Below are 24605 nucleotides of genomic sequence, written 5' to 3' on the forward strand. Positions count from 1 at the left end.
GAATCTAACGGAAAGAAACTAAGAACTTTTTTGTAATAATCCTGATAGTGGGAGTGCCAAAAAACAAGATTCAAATAAATCAGAAATAAGACACTACAATATACCAAGAGACCACCTCTACTGTCAAGGATGCACTGAATCAGTACGGAATAATATAATAAATACACCAAATAAACAGGAATAACTTGACTAAAACAGAATTCCAGCATTTCTCATATTTCTTGAATGCCTTAACAGTGACTTCTACATAGAACATAAGACCCCTAATTCCTAAAAATATTCCACTCTCATCCTTTTGTTGGGAACGTTCTAAACAAGGGGAAAATACTAACTGGGAAATCAAGTCTTCTCAAGAGACTCTTAAACATAGGTACAAATGGAATAGCCTCAAAGAGCAGAGGCAAGCATTTAAGGAAGTATATAAACCCTACTACCGGTACCGTTTCTGTAGATGAGCAACTTTCTTGTCCCGTCTATGTATACACCTCTGAAACACAGGCTCGGAGCTTATCCATCAGAGGGAGGAGGAACTGGACTATGCACCTCCGAAATAAGTTCAAGTATACGGGACGAGAGGAGCAAGAGAACTTCAAATGCTTCCAAGGAAACCTCTTCCAGAACAGCCCCACCCGGCTCCCTTCCCCACTCGCCAGACAAGGGGCAGCCGGGGAATCAAGGGAGCCGCCTGAATGCGGGCACAGGTTCTCTGCCCTTCCTTGCCCAGCCTCGGCCGCAGCCGCGGTTGCGGAGCCCCAGCTCTCGCCTTCACTTCAGACTTCCCCTCCGCTCCGGCCCCAGACCTTCCTAAACCCGCCTTCTTCCCCACTCTCAGGCCCAGCCGGCCGCGCGCCAGCCCCCTCCCTTACCTGCGCCTCCCGCCGCGGCCCCGCCGGCCACCCTCCACCCCAGCCCCCGCTTCACCGGGCCCAAGCGCAGGAAGGAAGCTTCAGAGCCCAGCGCCGCGATTCTCAGGCAGCCGGCGGTTGCGGCAGGAAGCAAAGCTGCTTACATGGTTGCTGCGGCTTCTCTCGTCCGCACCCTCCAGGCTCCGCCCTCTGTTCCTCCTCCCCTCCAATCCGTAACTCTCCCGGGCGCCGGCTCCGCCCTCCCTGCTCCGCCCGCACGACGTTCGGATCAGACGCTCAGGCAGAAGGAGTCCAACCCAGATAGAGTCGTGCTCAACACCTTGACCGAGATTAGGCCGCCTCAGCCTTCCTAGAGGAAGCCACGGCGACTGCGCGCGTGAGCGTCAAGTGTGCGGGGGTCACCGGATGGGTGAGGGCTGGACTGCGGTTACCGTATGTGTCCGATGATATGGGCACTAATAATATGTTACCGCGCTCAGCGTTCTTACGGACTGATACTCACTTGCATAACACTTGTGCCTAAAGCGAATATTGTTATCAGACTTGGGTGACTACGCCAATAACTAGCCAAGTTACCTTAAATTACCAATTTCTTTAGGCTCCAGGCCTCTAATCTGTAAAACGGAGCTAATGATAGTACCCTTCACAGATAGTTTTTTGAAGATTAAGTAAAACATTGTACGTAAATGTTTGTAGACATTTGGCACAATGTCTAATCCGGAATAAGTGATGTTAGCTCTATAGCTATTTTTTTCACTCAAGTTTTGTGCTGCAAAGACTGGCGCAAATAAAGTTACCAAGCCCCGTATTGCTCAGCCTGGCTAGCATCAGCCATCATTTTGTCCTGCTAGAGTGTTTTGCCATTAGCTGAAGAGAACATACCAAAACCTGCTGACAGGATTGTGGGATTTGGCAGGGGCAGTCAGAAAGGAAGTGAAACCCAAAGTGAGGTGCTGTTTTAACTAAATTCTGCAGACCCATTTCCCCCAAGAGTTTTGGCAAGTTCCCACCCATTTCTCCTTGAGCTGAGTCTTTTCAGCCACTGGAGAGTAGCATCGAAGCCCGAAGGCTGATAGCAGTATCAATGCCAGTCACCACTCTTAGCTGAGCCCCTCAGCAATCTTCCTAGGAGTCAGCAGTCAACTTCCTCTTCCATTCCTCACTACTGCTATTCCGCACCAACACCATCTTGACTATCATTCTCAGCAAGAGAATCTCATCTACCTGAGTGAAATAGCCGAGGTGTTGGGTGCGATCCCTAACTACCTAACCACCCCAATCACATTTACCTGCATTCACATCCACCCTGGCCTGACTCCTGCCCTCATTTCTGGGAGAAAAGAGCCTCTTCTGCTCAATCCTCCCAGCTCTCAATCCAGTCTCTCCTCTCTTCCCTGGGAGGGTCACCAAGTCCAAGCTCCAACTGCTGGCAGCGCGACAGGCCAATAAATTGAGAGATGAGGTGTTGGGGCAAGCGAGTTTATTCAGAAACCCCGCAAACCAAGAAGATGGTGAACTCGTGCCCCCAAAGAACCAGCTTGCCTGAGTTAGAATTCAGGCTTCTTTTATACTAAAAGGGGAGGGAGTGAAGTCAAACATTTCCTGGTTCCAGTCAGCCTCCACAGAAGATGTGTTAATTTCTTCCTCCCTGCAGTCATCCACAGGTCCACCTGGTCAGGATGTTTCCTGTGAGCTAAACAAAGGTATTTTAGCTTAATGCTCATTACCTGGGAGGCAGGATTCCCAGAGATGGGCCATTATGTATAATTTAAGCTTACAGGCAACATTTCTTTAGTGATTAACTCATAATAGAGTACAAAGTGTCTTTAACTCATAATAGAGTACAAAGTGTCTTTCCTATTACAGAAGTTTGTGCCGTCTCTTCAACCTCTTTTTCCAATGACTCCTTCCTCCTTAACCCTTAACCGTGCTCAAGTCTATGCCTTCCAGAAACAAAAACAAAGACAAGCAAAAAAATTCCCCCCTCTTGTAGTTAGCCTGGTGATATTAATATTTCATAAACATACAATAAAGTATAAATTAGACCAAGGGATCACATGAACAGAATAGATAGCCCAGTAAAGATCGCCCACTGTACAGCAAAGTGATTCAGTTATACAGGTGTATACATTCTTATTTATATTCTTTTCTAATCTGTTTTATCACAGGATATTGAATATAGTTCCCTGAGATATACAGTAGGACCTGGCTGTTTATCCATCCTATACATGATAGTTTGCATGTGCTAACCCAAAATTCCCAATCCCTTCCAACCCCACCCGCTCTCCCCCTTGGCAACCACAGGTCTGTTCTCTATGTCTGTGAGTCTGGAAGACTGGTGTTCTAAATGAATCCTCACATGGCATCCAGTGGAAAAGCCAAGCTAAATTCAAAAGAACCAGAATGTAAGCAGTGAGTTTTATATTCAAATTGCAAGCAGTAATTTAATTTCAGCCAAACATCGTTTGTTACATTTAATTAATGTTGACAATGGTAATATATTTTTTATAGTTTTGCTTGTAGTCATTTTGTCTATAAGTTTGTTATTTTATAGTTGTATGAGAGCTATCGGCATAAGGAGCATATATCTGTATATATTAGTATAAGTCACTGCTCGGGATCTACAAAAAAACTTTTCAGTTGAAAAGTACTTCCTACATTACTGACTTAGGAAACGCTGTTTTAGATTTTTAGAAAGGTAACGCTGTTACCTTTCCTCCCACATTGGCTTAGAGCCAAATTTGTAGCCCCCCTTTCGGCACTGTTTAGGATTTGATGGAATACATTTTGTGATTAAACTCACCTTGGTTCTGTACAATTTCCTGTATTTATTCTATCTTTTCCTCACCTATATTCAATGTCCTTTGTCGTGCTATACTGTATGTATCTTGAAGGTTGCTCTAAATCCTTTCTGGAACAAGAATGAATATAAATAATTTTAGCAGTGGACAAGGGGTAATAACGTGAGCCTGATATAATATAGAGTAAATTTACAATCTCAGGTGATTTGGAGTCTCAAATTAGAGATGAAAATACAAGACCATATACCTCTATAATCAGTTCTATAGGAATAAATGGAAGTGACCGCTACTTTCAGTTAATCCATCTCAATAATCAGCAAGCGCGAGGCTGCGTATGCTTTCCTTCTTCCTTTTCTCTTGGGAAAAATACCAGTGCCCTCTAGTGACCAAAATGCACCTCGCATAGTACCCTTCATAAGAGTAATAATAATAACCCGATATTAGAGATAATTTTAAAAACTAAATTTGGGGGTATTGAATCCTGGACCAAGCATGCGATTATCCTACAAATCACGATCTAAAATACTCCTCCCCTGCCTTGCATGTTTTCAAGAATAAAGAATACACAAAAAATAATCCCCTGCAGAGGACAGAATTTTTTTTTAATCCACTGTTCTCTAAGACTTCCGATCTTTATTTGAACTTCTCTGGAACCCAGATAATAATCTCATTATCCTTATCTTCTAATGCAAATGACGACTGCGTTTATTTATAGTACTCAGTAGTAATTGAAATTATAGATACCGAAGCTCTAAAGACTTAGTCATCGGCGGTGGCGGAAATTTACTGTACCATGCCTGCTTGTGCAACTGTTCAACCCTTTGCATTCCAGCTGCGCGAAGCCCCCAAAGCGATGTCACGCTTGCCCAAGGCACTTTTCCTTCTGTCCAAGCGCGTTCCAGTGTACCACACAGCCGGGGCGCGCAGGGAAGGGGATTGGTCCGAGCCGCGCCGTCCCCGGTTTGCCTTTATTGCAGAAGTGGAAACTCACTCCGCCGGGCCCTAGGTTGTCGGCGGAGGATTCAGAAGACCGGCCCAGGCGTGCCCTGCTCCCCAGCCTGCAGGTGGCAATCTCGTCCTTCTGCCGTAGAGCAGTGGCGGCCGACTCCAAAGGCGCTGCAAGCCCTTCCCTACCTTGAGCGCTTGGAATTCGCCGCGGAATTCGACCTAGCCTTCCGGGACCCGCCCCTGGCCCCTGGCCCCGCCCATCTCATTGGGTCAGCGCGCGGCGATTGGCGGCGGGGCAGGGGCGGAGCTCCGGGAGGTGGACTGAGGGGGCCGGGCCTGGGTCGGGACAAAAGCCTGGAAGCGGGGCCGTCCCAGCTCTCGGTTTCTGCGGAGGCTGTGTCAGAAGCCGAAACAGCTGGAGCACGGCTGGGATTGCCAGAGTGTGCGCTTGTGGGGTTAACCGTGTGAGGGCTGTGGCATTCCCGGGTCATCGCCAGCGTACCTTCTCCTGCAGGTAACCGCAGGCTTCGAAGGGCGTCTCCGGCCCCTGGCTTTTGTGGGGAGGCTCTGTCAATAGCTGGAGTGGGAAAAAGGAAGGAAGCTCAGATCTTGGGTATGGTAGGGGCAACTTAGCGGCGAGTCGTGGTCGCAAGACAGGGGAAAGAAATCCAGGTATTGGGCGTGGTTTTGGAAATGGAGAGGAAGAAGGTGCTGGATGCCTGGATGTGTAGAAGGCCCGCTCTTAGTCAAGGGAGGACGAAAACCGGGCGGCGGAAGGTTGCATGCCATGACAAACGGAAGGCCAAGTCTGCAACAGAAAGGAAAATCGGGGTGGGAGGATGCAGGGACGCGTGGAAGTCGAAGTCTTGCGTTTACGGGGAAGAAACCGTGCGGCCTCGGGAGCTGGAGGACTTGGGAGTGTGCATCGACCTTGGGCTGCTGGGACTGGCGGTGCGGCGAGCTGGATGCGTCCGCCTGGGGAGCCTGAAGGGGGGCGGCGAGGGGCGTTCGCTAGGCCACCTGGTGGCGGTCGGGGGCGGAGTGAGGGTGGAGGAAACCACGCCGCCGCCGGCTTCTCGAGTTCTGGGGAAGGCGTCCTTCGGCCTGCTCCTGGCGCCCGGGTTTTAAAGGTCCCGGCACCTGGGAGGGAAGGGGCGGACGTGGAGACCTGGAAGGAGAAACCGAGCCAGATTCGGTTGCAGCCCTCTTGCACAGTGGCCACAAGGACGCATGCAGGCCATGAGCCCGCTGGTCACAGCGTCCCCTAAGGACGTGCAAACCACAAGACTAGCTAACGGACGACGAACCCGGGACTCCCCACGGACGCACCCTCCAGTGTGTGCAAAGATATTTACTTTATTTGAAAGGTGCCTGCGGACCTGAAACTGCCCTTTGCCCCGCCTGGGTACACTCAGCACTGTACTTTAAACCAGACAAACCGGGTTGCCTGGCCCGTATTGAAATCAGCTAAATTCTCCTGACAGGAGTGCCTTGTACCTTACCTTTCTCTTCCCTTTTTTGATTTGTTTTAGGAGATAAACTGCACTCAGCTGAGTCTGCAAGATTGAGAGGAGTTTGGGTGATTAGAAATTGTAAAGGTGAGAATTAGCAATTTTTCCCATTCTTTGATATGGCAATACTGCGTTTAATTGGTCTTGGAGGTCTTGGAAGTGGTCGCAGCCACTGCAAGGGAGTGAGTCAGGAATATTTCCAACAATAAATTGCACTTGCTTCCTTGTTTCTTTCAGTCTAGACTTCTCTGCAAGAGACTTTGGTTTTTGGGGGGTTTTCCCAGAAATTAATGTAGTTTATGAACTCAGCCCCCCAAAAAATGTGGCTAAAATTTTGGGAATAATGAAAATAAAATTAAACAGGGTGAGCAGCTCTTTTTTCTTAAACTACTTTGTATTAGTCCAGGTTTATTTTCTAGCATTGCACATGTGTGTCAGGAGATTGGAATTCAGCTGCTTTCAGAATAAATGAACTGGCTTGTTGGAAAAGGCCTTCCTTCTGAAGTCAGGGTTTGGGTGGAGACAGAAAATCTGAGGGACTAGGGTAGAAAGTGAATTCAGTGGTGTCTAATGCTCACTGCATGGAATTCAAATCTAGGAGAAATAAAATAGTGTCCTACATTGTAGTAAGCCAGGGTCTACAATAAAGCTTCACTTTTTTAGTGAAAAGATAGTAAAAATGTAATGGATAAGTAACGTGAAGAAAACATGAAATGTTTCAGTTATGCATTATGAAATATAGAAAGATTACTGCAGAAAGTGTTTGTTTTAATTGAGAAGAAAATAATTAACTAAAAAACATTGTCACTCATTATTGAAATTTCAAGTATGATGTATGACCTTTTATTAACTGTATTTGCCGTCAAAGAAAATTAGCCATCATAGCCTTTGCATAATACTATGTAGGAGTATGGCCTCAGGAATGTATCAAAACTAAGATAAGTTTGCTGCCTCTTTTTGTTTTGTTTTAAATACAAGGACAGATGTGACAGTGGGATCAGCATGACTAAATCATACACTTTAAGCTGTACTTTAAATTATACTTGAAATTACAAATGGGAAGTAGCTGACTCATTCACACCAGTTTGTTCACTTTTTTATTCTAGTTGAGTTCCAGATGGTTCCCCAGTGATGGTCTAGGGAACCTCTAGTAAGCAGGATCCCAGAGTTAGAAATTGGGAAGTGAAAATGGGCCTAGGGGTTAGGAATATGTCCTGGCTTGTGGTGAGGAACTGAAGCTCACAGTCTACTAATCATTACGTTTTAAAATTTAAAGACCAAGTTACTTTAGCTTAACTTTTTAAGAAATACTGTTTACAGGCCTCTTACTTCATATTTTTTTTAGTCAGTTCTCCTGACTTCCAGTCCTCAGCCATAACTTAAAAGAATAAAAGCAATCTGCAGTTATGTTGCTGGGGAGAAAAAAAGTTTCCATTAGAGCACCATGAAAGGGAACCTTTAGCAGGCTCAGGGCCTCCTCTGCCTCTCAGGAAACACGCCTTTCTTTAAGCCTCATCCAAAGGGTGTACCCCTGCCCTCTCTGGGAATCAGATTGACTTGAATCTGGCATCCCCCCACATCCCAAGAAGACACCTCTTCCTGGAACAATTCCAATCCCCTGTCCCACCCACTGGCAGCTTTGCCCACTAACCGCCAGAAGAACAGTCCAGGAGTTGGGATACTGAGGACAGGACAGGGGCGTGTCCTGGACAGTAGTCCTTCTCTATACGTACAGATTTCTCTGAGAAATCACTTTGTATTCAGTGTGACATCCCCGATATCCGTTATTGTCTCTAGGAAAATATAGTTCCACCTGGAATTCTTCATCTTTCACTTTTAAAAGGACTTAAAGTTTCTTTAAAATGGGTCACTGGAACTTGTTGAATCTCCTCAAGGATAGTTGTTTTAACCAAAACAGCCTCTTAAAAGAGGGGAAATAGTAGCACACATCATTCTGCTCCTCTTGAGGGCCCAGTAGAATGAGGAGTTGGATAGAGGTTTTCAAATAAACATGATAGTGTGGAAATAATCTCATTTTATAGGACAAACCAACAGTCAAGAATAATGATTACATTATTAAGGGCATGTGACCGGCTCAGGCTCCCCCGACCTTCCAGCCGACCCTCCAGCCGGATGGCCTTGCGAAAGCTTTTTTTCTTTTAGCAAAGTAGAATGGAAAAATAATTTCCATCTTACAGGGTTGTTGTGAGTGTTGATTCAGAAACCACACAAGAAGCATGTAACACAATGCTTTATACAGCAAACGTATTCGATTCTAATGGTTAATGTAATTGTTATTATTAGCTGTTTATGCAGTCATGCTGTTATGAATTGTTCTTTTAGAAGTCACCAAATTGTATTTTGTTTTTACATGGTAATGAGGCAAATGATGAGATATGTGTCTTATCATTTTTCCTCTTGAAGGTTTATTGAAGTCAAAATGTCTCAAAAAATCCAAGGCGGTTCTGTAGTAGAGATGCAAGGAGATGAAATGACACGAATCATTTGGGAGTTGATTAAAGAGAAACTTATTTTTCCCTATGTGGAATTGGACCTGCACAGGTAAATGAATCACTCTGCCAAGCAGCAAAGTCAGAAAGCATGTGTGGTTTCAGGTTATAAGTCGCTTTTTTACATAGATACCACTGTACCTTGTGTATAAAGCTTTTGGTGAGCTTATGAGCAAATGAATGTGTAACTGGTGTGCCCCTGGTGCAGAAAGCCAAACTCTGACAGTAGGTGTTTGCAGCAAAGTAAGGGGTTATTTGCAGGGCGCCAAGAAGGGAGTGGGAGACAAGTCTCAGATCCACTCCAAATTGGTCTTTGAGTTGGGGTTGTTTTTAAAGGGGAAGAACTGAGAAGCTTGTGAAATTTCTGTGACATTTCTTAAATGTTAGTTTCAGTGGGTCAGGATGTGTCCTGTTTACCTTCTCTGGCCAGATGGCTCATGGCTTGGGGGTCTGTTAGCTCATCTTGACCTGGAGAAACATTCCTTTTCATTCCTTGTCTTTTTCATTCTTTGTCTTTTACCCTTTTCATACAATTGTAGCACAGAAAGAATTCTTGACATTATCTAATACAACCCCGACCTTTCAGAAGTTCCGTAAATCATTTGTGTCCTGGAGATTGGAGCCTTTACCCTGTATTAAAAGTATCTGGGGGGCTTCCCTGGTGGCGCAGTGGTTGAGAGTCCGCCTGCCAGTGCAGGGGACACGGGTTCGTGCCCCGGTCCGGGAAGATCCCACATGCCGCGGAGCGGCTGGGCCCGTGAGCCACGGCCGCTGAGCCTGCGCGTCCGGAGCCTGTGCTCCGCAACGGGAGAGGCCACAACAGTGAGAGGCCCGGGTACCGCAAAAAAAAAAAAAAAAAAAGTATTTGGGGACAGATATGAAAATCTCTATGGAATTCTTTCATTTTTCTTCCCCCTATGTTTTTCATACATTTGCTCGTGCTCTTTGTACATTGGACTAGGTAGAGACAGAATTTTCACAGGGGTGGAGTGGCTGAAGACTGGCAGGGTAATATGTTGAACAACACATTTCAGCCACACTATTGGCAACTGTAAGCGTGTTTGCCTTGACCCAGAATTATTCCTCAGACTGTCCTGAGGACCTGTTATTTGCTTGGGTGTAGACATTTAATTCACATGTTGTCATTAAATGCCCTTTTTAATTATTCTAAGCCTAAGGTGTGGATAATATCTATATTGCAGCCATGAGAGGGAGGGAGCAAATATCTGCAGAGGTCCACCAAACACACAGGAAATGACACTATAAAAACATCATCCAGGGACTTCCCTGGTGGTGCAGTGGTTAGGAATCCGCCTGCCAATGCAGGGGACACAGGTTCGATCCCTGGTCTGCGAAGATCCCACATGCCGCGGAGCAAATAAACCCGTGCGCCACAACTACTGAAGCCTGCGTGCCTAGAGCCCGTGCTCGCAACGAGAGAAGCCACTGCAATGAGAAGCCCCCGCACTGCAACTAAGCGGAACTAGAGAAAGCCCAGCCACGAAGACTCAATGCAGCCCTAATTAATTAATTAATTAAAGTTAAAAAAAAAATCATCTAAGTGGTTAAAGAAGCATTTTACAAACACTTTACATGATAATAGGTGAATTTGCAGAGCTCTTCCCAGTATAGTAGCTGCAAAGGTGCTTTTGAGCTGCTTTAGTATAGAGGCATAAGGAGGTTTAAAGGACAGTTATTATGCCTAGAAGGCAAAGAGTCACTGGCTAAAGACTAAAGAATTTTTGGAGACTTAAACAAGTGTAAGTTGTTCCAAAATTGCTATTATTATTACATGATTGGTTCTTTTTGAGGGGAGTGGAGTGATTCATTTGTTTTATTTTCTGTTGGCTAGGCAGTAATCGAGGCCATTTATTCATTCTTTTCGCTTAGAAATGTTAAGAAGAGAAGCAAAAAATCCACTAATTTGCTGGCAGGTTCTTCTGATGAAAAATGTTTCCTATGAACATAAATACTGCTGACCACATTGCTTGTTCGAGTTAGGAGTAGACATTTATAGATATTGAGCACTCCCTAAACCATAAGATAAGAAAGTCAGTGGCTTTGTAAGTGTCCATGAAAAAAAAATTAACCAATAATCGATCTAAGAAAGAAATGGAAAATTTTATTCATGCCAACTTGAGGATTATACCCAGGAGACAGTTTTTCAGAAAGCTCTGAGGACTGTTCTGCCCGCTAGAGGTGAAAGAGCAGTTAAGTAAAGGGTTGTATTGACCCAAATCATGTATTGACAGTTTACACACAATCCACATCTGTGCGTACAAAGCAAGTAGTGGGTCATCATGACCCCTTACAAGACTAAGAAGGAAGGATATCTCCTAAGGAGGTCTGGTTAATGCAAATGCACGATACACCCTCAAGGGGAGGGAGGAAGCCAAAACAGTCAAAGCAGTTTGGAATTATTATTTGGAAATACATTGTAAGATTGGATTCCCTTTTGCATTTCCGTCACAAGTTGGGATATCTAAGGAAAGGAAAATACAGGAACTGAAGCAAGAAATCTAGAGGCTTAATGGTTCAGCAAGTTTTGAAGGCTGAAAAAATTTGGAAAACTTTTAAAGCCTTGGAGAACAAAATAAACTGTTCATTACTGTTTTGTTTTTCCTGCTTTTGGCAAACTATTACATACTTTAAATAAAGCTTTACAGTCTTTTTCTATACTTCATGGACAACCAGCATTCTTTCCTGCTCTGAATAACCTGCAGTCTGGGTGTTGGTGTGTATTAAGCTATAATTCACTGGGTTCTATAAAACCACTGCTGGATTCCATTACTTATTCTATAAACTGCAGGCTTGTTTCCAGAAGAAAGAGATTTGCCCAAGATGTAGGGAAAGCTTCTTCATATGACTAATTGTCATTAATGAAGGGGTCATTAGCTTTTTTTGGCAGTGTCCGTCTCATCTGTAACTCCAACACTTCAGTGCCAAAATACTAGAAACCCTCTGACCCCTTTATTTTTAGAGCACAATATTTACTAAGGGAAAATTAATGTTTGGGCTTGCATTCTTATGTTAATCGTGCGGAAGGCAGTCTACAGAAAGGTTGCTGGTGTGCTATTATTATTGCCTCTATGGTGAAGAGCAGGCAGCAGGGCAGAGCGCAGTGGTTTCCATTTAGTTTCCTTCTAGACAGCTTCCCACACACAGGGAGGCATGCGTGGCCTAGCAGTCCAGCCTTTCTGGGTGCTTTTTTTTTAGTTGGCAGCCATCTTCTGTGTCTAGGATACACTAATGCTAAAACTTAGCGGATTTGGGTACATACGGAGTTTTCACTTTCTGCAGGGCAGGCCCTGCATGCCATCACCATGCACAGAGTGGTGCATGGGGATAGAATAGGAGTACCCTCAATCTCCTGTCGGTTTGCCTGGAAAGTTACGCTTACAATTTTTCCCTCCCAGCTATGATTTAGGCATAGAGAATCGCGATGCCACCAATGACCAGGTCACCAAGGACGCTGCAGAAGCTATAAAGAAATACAACGTTGGTGTCAAGTGTGCCACCATCACCCCCGATGAGAAGAGGGTAGAGGAGTTCAAGTTGAAACAAATGTGGAAATCACCAAATGGTACCATCCGAAATATTCTGGGTGGCACTGTGTTCAGAGAAGCTATTATCTGCAAAAATATCCCCCGGCTTGTGAGTGGATGGGTAAAACCCATCATCATAGGTCGTCATGCTTATGGCGATCAAGTAAGTGGTGTTGGCATAACTTGATTTTCCATATTCTTTTTTTTTTTTACATCTTTATTGGAGTATAATTGCTTTACAATGGTGTGTTAGTTTCTGCTTTATAACAAAGTGAATCAGTTATACATATACATATGTTCCCATATCTCTTCCCTCTTGCGTCTCCCTCCCACCCTCCCTATCCCACCCCTCCAGGCGGTCACAAAGCATTAATCATTAGAGAAATGCAAATCAAAACTACAATGAGATATCATCTCACACCAGTCAGAATGGCCATCATCAAAAAATCCATATTATTTTTTCACGGGCTTTGACTGCCCAGCAGTTCTGATTTATATGTGCTTTATTCTTATCTTTATTTATCTTATCTACTCCCATTAAGTGAGGTACAGAATGAGAAATGAATGTATGTATACATTTAGATAAAAGTAAATACAGATAAACTTACAGATGGGTACCTGTCTCCACACAAATGATGTTTTTCAGGCATGTTTTTTTCTTCCTTATCTTTTTATTAGATTAAACCATATGATTAGACATTTTTATTTAGAGAATTTCCTGTGGTTCGGCCAAATCAGTGGTTCAGCCAACCCTGTGGCTGTACAGTAAGGTCCCTTTACAGGTTTTTTGGTGTTTGTTTTATTTTGCTTCGCGTTTTAAAAAAATTTTGTGTGTTTTAATTCCAGTGCCTGAGTCCCACCCTACACCAGCTAAATCTGAATTCCATGGCATTTTAAAGCTCCCCAGGAGATTCTAGTGTGCAGAGTTGAGAACTACCGAAGATTATGTTAAACATGATCGTTTCATGCATAAAAGGAATAACTGACTCAGTAGTTGAAAACAGTCTCTTTAAAACATTCCCTTCCTGCTTGGGAACAAAAAAGTACAGTTTCTGTACTTCTATACAAGTAGGCTTGTTGCCAAATTAAACAAAAATTGCCAGCTAAACAAAATAAAAGTTCTGTGTTGAAACTGAAGTTTTAGACTTTCATAGAAAGCAGCTTATGTCTTAAAAGAGCCTTAAAAACAAGTCTCCCTGATGCTGACACCCAGAGGCTTTGATGTAGCCGTCCTTAAACACAGTATGGGTAGAGCAGACCACTCTCTGTTCCTGGGGGCAGGGTCACCAGGTCATCCTTGAGGGGTAGTTCACTTTGTTCTACCGTGTGGCTCAGACTATCCCTTCATCCTGGCCAGTCCCTTCACAGATACCTCTCAGAGGCCCAGGAGACGGGATGTAGATGGGAGTGCTACAAGCTCACTAACCCTGGGAACACCACTCTTAAGTTCTTACGAGTTCAGTGATGTCCTTTTCCTTTTTTTTTTTTTAATTATTATTTTGGCATCAATCACCTGGAAGAATGGTCATTCTATTTATCAAAGTGTAGATTGAAAATTCCAAACCTCTAGAAAGCATTTATTGTACTTTGGTGCCTCGGTTTCTGCCTTTTGAGAAATGGGAATCAATTACCACCCATAGTGAAGGACTTTGTATGTCAGAAATATTCTGCATAGAGTAGATATTTAATCTGTATCGTTATCTGACAGCTTTTCTACCAGCTGTTATTAGTATTATTCTACACAAAACAGACAAATAGATTTGGCTGGCATCGGCTGGTACCTGACCCTGAAAGTATTCTAATCTAAGCCATGGAAAGATACAAGGCAGCAAAGATTGACATAAGCCTAGTGTGGGCTGGGCACATTTTCCATACCAAAGGTAGCAGTCCTCCACAGGCCCTTTCCTAAGGGTCGTCAGCCTGTTGCAGCTGCTTTCAGAATGATTGCTTCATGTGGACAGGTGCTGGGCTGGGCATTAGTAGCAGTGATTACCATGAAGAGACCGAGTCCTGAAGGTCCAAGGACCAGATCCCGAGTCTTGACCCTAGATGCATTATTTCCACTACATCACAGTTCCTCCCTTGTAAGATTGATGGAAGAATCAAATGAGGTAATAAGGGATACAAGTTAATCACTTAAAGTATGTCATATAGTGAGAACCAGGCATTAGCATTCTCATCATCATCTTCAGTGCTACAGCTGGTATATCATCTCCCTGTAGGAAGACTTCCTTGACCTCCAGGTGATAGTCATTCGTCTTCCTCTGTCTTCCAATAGCATTTTTTTTTTTTTTTTTTTTTTTGTGGTACACGGGCCTCTCACTGTTGTGGCCTCTCCCGTTGCGGAGCACAGGCTCCGGACACGCAGGCTCAGCGGCCATGGCTCATGGGCCCAGCCGCTCCGCGGCATGTGGGATCTTCCCGGACTGGGGCACAAACCCGCGTCCCCTGCATCAGCAGGCGGACTCTCAACCACTTCGCCACCAGGGAAGCCCTCCAATAGCATTTTTTATCTGTGCCCCCTTTTGACATTTGAAAGCTCTAATGTTACTTCTTTTATCTTTGTTAGGTCTTAAGCTTCATAAGGGGAAATACTTTGTTATTCTCTCTCATACCCATATCTGTCTGCCCCATGCATGGTAGGCCCCTGATAAATATTGATTTCTAATGTGTACTACCACTAACTAGCTAGGGCAGTTTTGGATTTTTGTGGGGGGTTTTCTTGTTTTTGTTTTTTTAATATACCTTTTTTCCCCCATACAGTACAAAGCAACTGATTTTGTTGTCCCGGGGCCTGGAAAAGTAGAGATATCCTACACGCCAAGCGATGGATCCCCCAAAACGACATTCCTGGTACATAACTTCACAGGTATGTGTAAGTCCACCATGAGCTACATCTTTCATTTTTTTAGCAGATCGTTTAGACAGCGTTATTACTGGTTTTTTTTAAAGTTCTGTGAAAATTGTGTGGCTGCCTAAAAATACAACCTGAATCTACAACATTTCCATAGGACTCAAAATCAATGCCATGGCTTCCTGTGGCATTGCTAAAGGCATAAAAAGAACTAGCCACTTAATTGGAAATGCAAGTAGATAATTATGCGTCTCTCTTAAAACATAGAGGGAAGGTTGACAGGAGTCTGTTGTGCACAAATTAAACATTAATAGCCCCAAATCGCCTGTCGTGTAATCCTGCCCTTTGGCTCTGGTAGGGTTTGTATTTGAAAATGGCTGCATTATTTATTTGCTGAAGTTTGCTTCTTGTCCTTCTGAGTATTTGTTCTGTGAAAGTGGAAAGTTTGGTTTTTTTGCCTCTTTTCCCCCCCCCCCACCCCGTCCTGCTGCTTCTAAGGTCCATTATGGCAGATCCCTCCCAAAAGCTGTTGAAAGAACAGAGGACCCTCTTTCTCCACTGTTAAGGTTGTTAAAAGCACTCACACAAACAAAACTTCAAAACTTACCTAGCTGTTGTTTTCCTTGACTCCTCTAAATCATATCATTTTAATGGACTCTAGTTCTGCCAGTTTCAGCAGCTCTAACATCCTCAGCCCAAGCTGGCCCTGGGCAGTGGCACAGATTCAAGTTCTAGCTTTCAGTAATAACAAAGTTCAAACAACAAGAGCTGTGAAACACCAGTGATTACATGGAGTGTAATTATTTCTACCAATGACAGAATGAACTTTCAGTATCCGCCAGGAAATTACAAGAATTTTCATCCACTATTTGAAATGCAAAGTTTTCTCAGTAGCTAAGGATTGAGTTCACACTTAGAGTTTAAAAAACATGCTTGAAATTTTTAAAGTATGAAAAGAGACTTTAAAAATTATTCAACTCTTGAGTGTATTTCTGGTTCGTTTCAGTAGCTTTCGGTATTTCAAGAACTTTAGGATCCTAAAGACCATGTTTTTCTCATTTATGTTGCCCTTTCAGAACAAGTTAGAATGTCCTTACCTAGAACTGACTTTCCTCTGATTATGTGTCTCAAGAACTCATGGAATATTGAAGTTTGAAGCCTGGACTCAGACATGAGAGCTGGGAATTGGGTGTTTTGGGGGTGGTGGGTGTATATAGACTTGTTACAACTATACCCTGTTTACCTTTCTTTTTTCCCTCATTGTTGTCCCCCCACAGAGGGTGGTGGTGTTGCCATGGGGATGTACAATCAAGATAAGGCAATCAAAGATTTTGCACACAGTTCCTTCCTGATGGCTCTGTCTAAGAATTGGCCTTTGTATCTGAGCACCAAAAACACTATTCTAAAGAAATATGATGGACGTTTTAAAGACATCTTTCAGGAGATATATGACAAGTAACTACAGTTCTTTTTCTTTTTTGTCACATAAGCTGGCATTTATAATATAGAATTTGTATGCTTATCCCTTTGATTGTGGGACAAATTGAGTGAAAACCATCACTATCCCATTCAGATAAGGACAAAACTGAGATTTAACAGGAGTGAAACGAAACTCTTGAATTGCTTTTAGAAGGGAAGTGTGTTCTCAGATAAAGGCCCCATGTTTATTTTCTTCAGGGCCAGAGTTATTTAATGTGTGAGTAAAGGTACCCTGTTAATGATAGAAAGTTCTGATTTTTCATGGGTGTGAGTTTGAGTTTGGGCCCATTTCCATTCTTTCTGAAGCCCACTGTTAAGATATAAAACTGCTTTTGGGGGCTTCCCTGGTGGCGCAGTGGTTGAGAGTCTGCCTGCCGATGCAGGGGACACGGGTTCATGCCCCGGTCCGGGAAGATCCCACATGCCGCGGAGCGGCTGGGCCCGTGAGCCATGGCCCCTGAGCCTGCGCGTCCGGAGCCTGTGCTCCGCAACGGGAGAGGCCACAACAGTGAGAGGCCCACGTACAGCAAATAAATAAATAAATAAATAAAACTCTGCTTTTGGGAATTCCCTGGTGGTCCAGTGGTTAGGACTCCACGCTTTTACTGCTTAGGGCATGGGTTCAATCCCTGGTCCAGGGAGTTAAGATCCCATAAGCCGTGGGCCAAAAAGTTTAAATTAATTAATTAATTGATTGATTTTATTAAAAATAAATAAATAAAACTCTGCTTTAGTGGAGTCATTTGAACTTAAGTCTACATTTATAACAACCTTGAGTTCAACAATACCTGAGCACTTGTTGACGTTTAAGATGGCGTCCCTCCCGTTTAGATACGAGCATTCAGGCCACGGCTAGGATTTTAGGTATCTTTCCTGAAACATTTTAATTCCTCCTTCTACTATCTATCTATATCAAACCTAGAAGCTGTCCTAGTTTCCTGAATGATATTGAGCAGTAAAGTAGTCTTTTTCTCCCCGATTACATTCTTAGAGTAAGCTGAATCTCATGAATCTCATTAGTGGTGTATTGAAAACTGTAAAAGTAGTACTTGGAACACTCCACCGTCTTGTTTAATTCTCACATCTCTGCAGAGTGGATGAAATCACCCTTACAGAAGGGGAAATTGGGGTTTCACAACTAGAAAATGAGTGGGCAGAGATTTGAGCCCATGTCTGTCTGGTTCCCAAATTTGTTGCTTCAACTAAAATGTGCTGCTTCCAACCCCACCCCAACTCCTTTGGAGAGGCACATGGTATCCCAACAAAACCAGTTTTCTTTGTCTGTTGCTCTTTTCTTTCTTGTTTCTTAGGCAATACAAATCTCAGTTTGAAGCTCAGAATATCTGGTATGAGCACAGGCTCATCGACGACATGGTGGCCCAAGCTATGAAATCAGAAGGAGGCTTCATCTGGGCCTGTAAAAACTATGATGGGGATGTGCAGTCGGACTCCGTGGCCCAAGGTAAGGAGCTGGAGAACCAAGTGGAGGTGGGCTTGGCCTGCAGCAGACAGGTCGTGCCCTGCTAGCTCTCTGGTACAGGAAGGGGGATTCTGTAGTCCTTTGCTGCTAAAAGTCATGAAATGTTAACGCCGCAAGGCGTCCAGGTCCATCTTCTTAGCTGACAGATGAGGAGATTAAGCTCAGACTGGGCAGGCGACTTCTGGCAGGGACGCACAGGAATTAACTCGTGGCTTGAGACTCCCGGCTCCAGGCTCAGAGGCTGACATAGCTTATGTCTCAGCCCTTTCCCCGCTTGAAGCTTCCCTGCCTCCAATGGTAGCCCAGCGGCCCGATCTGAAAACCACCCCCCACCCTTATCTGCCTTTTGATGAGAACCTGAAAAGCTAGGGGACTCGGGCAAGGAGGGCCCAGGGTTGTCTCCTAAGCGAGGGGCCTCCCTCCGAGAGCCCATTCATCTGGAGACAGTTACAGATCATGCCCCTTTTGCCAGCCTTGACGGCTCTTCTGTCACCCTGTAAGACACATGTGTTTACTGCTTAGCTTGAAACACACAGAATTGAGCAAAGAAGCCCCGGGCTTTTCATAGAAATTCCAGGAATCAGGAGCTTCATGCCAGAGATAAGGACCAAATGAGCAAAATTGCTCCCTTCCCTGATTTCCTCAGCACCAAGTTGCCCTCCAACTTCAGTTACTCAGGGTAGCTGTGTAAACTGAATTTCCCCCGATGAATATTTGTGGTAGCTTTAATTATGTTTGCTTTTCCCCAGGAAGTACTACTTTTTCTTTCTCTTATGAAAAGTTAATCATCTCCTATCAGTTTGAAAATCAGTAAATCTGCCTAGTTAAAGATAACTTTTATGTCAGATAAATGAGTTACCCAGTTCTCCTTCTTTACCCTCCTTCTGTTTCTCTTACGTCCTCACAATCGTTTATATTGAATGCAGCAGAGGAAGGAGTGTTGCTTTGTGGTGATTCTGTGGTGCGTAAAAAAGCTTCCTGGTAAACAGAATTCTTAGAAAGGGACCCAAATGATTCCATCATTTCTAAATGTCCTCATGGCAATAAGAAGAGGGTAAAAAAAAAAAAGAAGAGGGTATCTGGAGGGATATCTCCAATGTAATTGTCAAGTTATGGAGGTTCAAAGGATTTCAAAATAGGAATGTGGAATTGCAGTGTCCAGCAGTGCACCGATAAAGATACCTGGAACCAAGGCTCTGTGTCTGAGCAGTACCTGTAGATAAAGGTGACCTCAACGTAGCTAAACAGATTAAAAGGCAGCCAAGCTGTTCTTTTTTTTTTTTTTTTTTTTTTTTGCAGTACACGGGCCTCTCGCTATTGTGGCCTCTCTCGTTGCGGAGCACAGGCTCAGCAGCCATGGCTCATGGGCCCAGCCGCTCTGCGGCATGTGGGATCCTCCCAGACCGGGTCACGAACCCGTGTCCCCTGCATCGACAGACGGACTCTCAACCACTGCGCCACCAGGGAAGCCCCCAGCCGAGCTGTTCTTACGTTCATTCTTCTCTAGAGGCATGAACTACTTTAGACTCACACCAAACATTTTATTCCTGTCCTCAGTTTTGACAGTGGTACCAACTAGTGTCTCCTAATATAAATAGATAGACACATTCACCGTGGATATGGCCCTAAACGTCTCCAATCAATGAATATTTGAGACTCTACTAAAGCCTCATACCAACACAGTGATAGGAAAGGAGCTGCTAATTCAGCACAGAAATTGCCATTGTACTCAAAGATGAGTTTAAAAAGGGTTTATTTACTTACTCTCAAACAAACAAAGTAGCAGCCTATTATAAATTTGCATTATTAACTCCACAGGTGTTATTGGGAGGTAGCAAAAATGGAGAAACGTGTTCTTGGAATTCGAGTGTAAAAAAAGAAAAAAGAAGAAAAGAAGAAAAATCAGTTGTATGGACTTAAAAGTTGTAATGTGGTTCTCTGAATAAGAAACCACAGAATAGAGTCGTTCTGGGGAGGCTGTGAAAGAGAGCAGGGGCGAGTGGGAGGTGCTTGGACCCATCCCATTCTGTGTTTTTTGTTGTTGCTTTTTAAAAATTTATTTATTTTTGGCTGCGTTGGGTCTTTGTTGCTGCGTGCAGGCTTTCTTTAGCTGTGGCAAGCGGGGGCTACTCTTCGTTGCGGTGTGCAGGCTTCTCATTGCGGTGGCTTCTCTTGTTGCGGAGCACAGGCTGTAGGTGCGCAGGCTTCAGGAGTTGTGGCTCACGGGCTCTGGAGCGCAGGCTCAGTAGTTGTGGCACATGGGCTTAGTTGCTCCACAGCATGTGGAATCTTCCTGGACCAGGGCTTGAACCCGTGTCCCCTGCATTGCCAGGTGGATTCTTAACCACTGTGCCACCAGGGAAGCCCCATCCCATTCTGTTTTTAATCAGCTTTCTCTTCCCAGTCCCACATGAGCCTGTGAGCAGCTTGATGGCAGGAGACAACTCATTAATCTTTATTTTCCTGGAAGAGCAGAGTATCTGCACGTAAGCATGACAGTAATATATTGAGCTCTTACTCTGTGGCGGGTACTAGTCTAAGGAATAGGACTATGTATTCTTTTCATATATATTCACGAACATATGCATATTCATCTCGTTCTCACAGCAACCCTATGAAATAGGTGTTTCTACTATTCCCATTTTACAGGTAAGAAAACTGAGCCACAGTAGTTAGGGAGTCACGGAACTAGGGTGGAATGCAGGCAGTCCGACCATGAGTTCTTCATCATGGAGCAGGTGCCTCTGAGGTAGATAAGTGAAGTAAAAGCACAGCCTTTTCTGAAAGGCAGAAGAATTATTGGTGACTCCATGTGCTCATGTTTATTTTGCTCACTGAGACCGGTCAAGACGAAGTCATTTTCTCTCATCTCTGGGAGACCCAGTGCTCTTCATGCAGTTGAATCCCATACTTCATGTTCTGCCACTCATAGGTTATGGCTCTCTTGGCATGATGACCAGTGTGCTGGTTTGTCCAGATGGCAAGACAGTAGAAGCAGAGGCTGCCCACGGGACTGTAACACGTCACTACCGAATGTACCAGAAAGGACAGGAGACATCCACCAATCCCATTGGTAAGATATTGTTTGCTGCTACATTGATTTCCAACCAGAGTAGAAATCTCCAAAGGGGCTCAGATGTGTTCCTTTGGCTGCCCAGTGCCTTGTGTATAAAATCATCACCAAACAGCTGATTTGCTCTACTCATAAGAACTGTTTTAATGTTTCTTAAAATACACACAGTATATGCTTTTCCAGTTTGTGGGAGAATATTCATTACAGAGAAGAATGTTATCAACAAGCATTTTCCTTTTCCTCTGCTGCAGTGAAATGTCACATGGAGCTAAGAATCTAAAGCCACATTGTTAGATCCTTTTAACTAGGTTTTAGGGATAGCACTTTAAAACAGATTATAGCCTGGAAAGAGGAGAAGAGACCAATATAGACAAGAGGTAGAAGAGATTGTGACCTTTTCCAAATTCATAAATGCCTTAAGCGTCATGTATTCCTACCCTGAATATGTGCTTTCTTAAAGGTCTAACAAAATCCAAAACATTTCCTCTACAAAAGTGCAGGTTTTTTGAAAAGTTTCAATTTGGTAAAATGTTTCCAACTTTCCTAAAACTTACAGCTCATGCAGATAGCATCCAATGAAGTCAGTTACCTAAACAAACAAAAAAATGTTCTATTTTGGGGAACTGAGGCACTTGGGAATATTTCTAACCAGTGTGATTGAAGTGTGCCTTTTTTTTCTCCCTCTCTTTTAGCTTCCATTTTTGCCTGGACCAGAGGCTTAGCCCACAGAGCTAAACTTGATAACAATAAAGACCTCAGCTTCTTTGCAAAGGTTTTGGAAGAAGTCTGTATTGAGACCATTGAGGCTGGCTTCATGACCAAGGACTTGGCTGCTTGTATTAAAGGTTTACCCAAGTAAGTATAAGATGCCCTAAGCTCTGTGGTCAAATTACCATTTATCCTCACTGGACTCAAAATATCAAGTGCTTTTTGGAGTTGCATGAATTAGTATTTGTCATCTGGTTCAGGAGTCAGCAGACATCTGTAAATTGTCAGATAATAAACATTTCAGGCTTTGTGGAACATACGGCAATTATTAAACTTTGCCTCCATGGCAGGAAAGCAGTCAGTGGTGACACAAAAGCTAATGGGTGTGGCAGTGTTCCAATCAAGCCCTGTGTACAGAACTGGGCTGCAGCCCAGACTGGGTTCATGGGCCAAGCTGTAGTTTGCTCACCCCTGATCTAGTTACAGTCAAGTGGGTGGCAAGGTTCTGCTTAATTTAACAAGAAAATTATAGGCATTTAGAAACAAAGGGACCCCCAAGACTATTTTATTCTACCTCTTTATTTTCTTCAATTTACAGTAAGAAAAGTAAGCAGTGCAGGTATAAGATGTCCAGTTTATCATAGTCCCTTCCTTAAGTATCTGTAACCAGCAGTCAGATACTTGAGGGCCCCTGTATCGCCCAGGACTTTTTTGAGAACATGGTAGCCTGTATCCCAGCTGGATCAGCTGCTGCTCAGGGATTCCTCCCTCAGTCAAAGTTGGCTACTATGACTCACATCAAGAAACAATACTAAAATTTAACACTAATCCCGTGTCCCATCCATGTGTCCTCAGAGATCTCTGTTAGGGTCAGTATACCTCAGTAATGGGGATACACGCATCACTACATCTTTCTTATCTTAAATTTCCAGCAAGAATACAGTGTTTGAAATGTTCCTATGGGTGTGTTACTTCCAAGCCGATTTGAATAGGCACCTATTAGCAGGATTAGATAGCCAGTCCATTGTCTTTTGCTTTTTAAGTAAGACAAAGGTAGAAATAATAGCACTAAAGCTTTTCTTTTTCTTTTTAATGTGAAAAGAAGTGATGAAATTGTCTTTATTTTCAGGTTATAAATTATATATCTATAAAATTCAAACAATTCAACAAAAAAAGGCTAAGGTAGCTGGATACTAGATAAATAAGCAACAACAAAGTAGCTTTTCCTTACACCACCAATAAACAAAAATGGAAATGGAAGAACCATCACATTCACAGTGGGAGCAAAACTATGTTTTTTGAAATATTTGAAAAACATATTTGAAATATTCTATTTATGATAGCATCAAAAAGAATAAAATACTTAGGAATAAATTTTTTACTAAAGGTTTTTTTGAGGACGTGACATTTTGTGGGGATATGAGTAAAAGCATGACTGTACCTGGATATGTTCTATTATTTTTAAGAATGAGGAATAAGAAGTGGGATGATTTCAGTGTCCCAGGCATTAGTCTGAATGAAGCTCTGGGGCAGTTTCACCCTCAAAGCTACATGGCCAGGAACCTCCTGTGAGTGTGTGTGTGGCCCAGCCTCTGCTCAGACTGCCTGTAACCTGGGTTAGCCCCTTGAACCTTGAACGCAGTCATCGGCCATAAACTTATAGCTTGTTCACATTAATCAGTTTTCTTCTAGAAATAAATAGAATGTTACTTTAAGTAGCATGTCTAGGACTTTTCCTCTACCTGCCACCAGATCAAAGACAAACTAAATTTCCTTCTTTTCTTTTTCCTCTGCTATTAGTGTGCAGCGTTCTGACTACTTGAATACATTTGAGTTCATGGATAAACTCGGAGAAAACTTGAAGACAAAACTAGCTCAGGCCAAACTTTAAGGTCATCCCTCGTCTTTGGAGGATGTGTGTTTTTGGTAACTAGGTCCACTGGTTTACATTTTTCTCTATAACACTCAAGAGTAAAGGCAAAATCAATTCTGTAATTTGTTTAGAAGCCAGAGTTTATCTTTTCTATAAGTTTACAGCCTTTTTCTTATCCATACAATTATGCCACCTTTGTGAACGTGGCAGGGGACTTTTTTTAAATTTTATTTTACTTTCTACTAGTAGCCTAGGAATTACTTTTAGTGTCCATTTGTACTCACTGTCAACTTTTCTTCATGTTCTGATATAAATGACCAAAATGAAGAGTGCTTGAAAGGGTAAACTATAGCCACAGTACTATTCCCTAAAATTGTATAAAGTAGAAATTCATTCCCTTTCCCACTTTTCATGGCCTGTGGCACTGGGTGGTTTTGATTTAACAGATGTCCCATTATGTGAGGTAGAAGCTGTACGTTAAACTTGTGCATGATTTGGAATGAAAAGCATGGCTGTAACTAAAAGGTGTTGAAGACACAGTCAATCCTTGTAAAGAGCTCTAGCTGAATGTTTCAAAAATACTACATATTTCTGAGCTCACTGAAGAATCCAGAATAAATACTAACTAGGGGTTTGTCCTCTGTATTTGTCTCCTCCTCCTTGCCTTGTGTGGCTTAAGTATTATGCTACCCTGAACAGCATATTTCATCCACGTGCAATACTACAAGCTGCACCTTTCTTGGACTTCTGCTGACCTGTTTTATTTCCTTTATATATATGTGATTTTTCAGAAGTTGATTGTAAACACTATTCTAGTCCTGTTCTTAATCGAAACTATCAATTTTAATTAAAATTAAGTGCTGATGACTAGTCTTCTGAGTTTTTATTTATCAAGTATACTTCAGTTGCCAGGCTAGGTCCTAGCCATAGGAATTTGATTTTAAAAAGTCTCTGTTG

General features: G+C 43.3%; 2 protein-coding genes across 19 annotated transcripts in view; one reads left to right on the forward strand and one right to left on the reverse strand.

Moving 5' to 3' along the window:
- The window catches only part of PIKFYVE (phosphoinositide kinase, FYVE-type zinc finger containing), a 151244-nt gene that overhangs the window by 76516 nt on the left and 50123 nt on the right, over positions 1-24605 (reverse strand). The window contains exon 1 of one of the 18 annotated variants that reach the window (XM_030853334.2): positions 867-986. The exons of the other annotated variants lie outside the window; for them this stretch is intronic. The gene's annotated coding sequence lies outside the window, so the exon portion shown is untranslated. Of the gene's footprint in view, positions 1-866; positions 987-24605 lie in introns of those variants that run through there. 18 annotated transcript variants of the gene reach the window in all.
- On the forward strand, positions 4931-24515 carry IDH1 (isocitrate dehydrogenase (NADP(+)) 1). The gene is made up of 10 exons (XM_030853417.3): positions 4931-5129; positions 6148-6213; positions 8551-8688; positions 12053-12344; positions 14945-15050; positions 16313-16490; positions 17825-17976; positions 20927-21067; positions 21760-21922; positions 23576-24515. Exons 3-10 carry the CDS (start codon positions 8567-8569, stop codon positions 23664-23666), a joined length of 1245 nt encoding a protein of 414 aa, XP_030709277.1. The 5' UTR covers positions 4931-5129; positions 6148-6213; positions 8551-8566; the 3' UTR covers positions 23667-24515.

Source organism: Globicephala melas, chromosome 7, assembly GCF_963455315.2.
Source record: "Globicephala melas chromosome 7, mGloMel1.2, whole genome shotgun sequence".
Classification (NCBI taxonomy): domain Eukaryota; kingdom Metazoa; phylum Chordata; class Mammalia; order Artiodactyla; family Delphinidae; genus Globicephala; species Globicephala melas.

What these genes read in the sequence shown, in the direction of transcription:
- IDH1 (XM_030853417.3), top strand. Translation starts at nt 8,567, where the DNA reads ATGTCTCAAAAAATCCAAGGCGGTTCTGTAGTAGAGATGCAAGGAGAT. An exon ending in TTTCAGGAGATATATGACAA is followed by an intron (nt 16,491 to 17,824) that starts GTAACTACAGTT and finishes CTTGTTTCTTAG; the next exon opens with GCAATACAAATCTCAGTTTG. An exon ending in TGTATTAAAGGTTTACCCAA is followed by an intron (nt 21,923 to 23,575) that starts GTAAGTATAAGA and finishes CTCTGCTATTAG; the next exon opens with TGTGCAGCGTTCTGACTACT.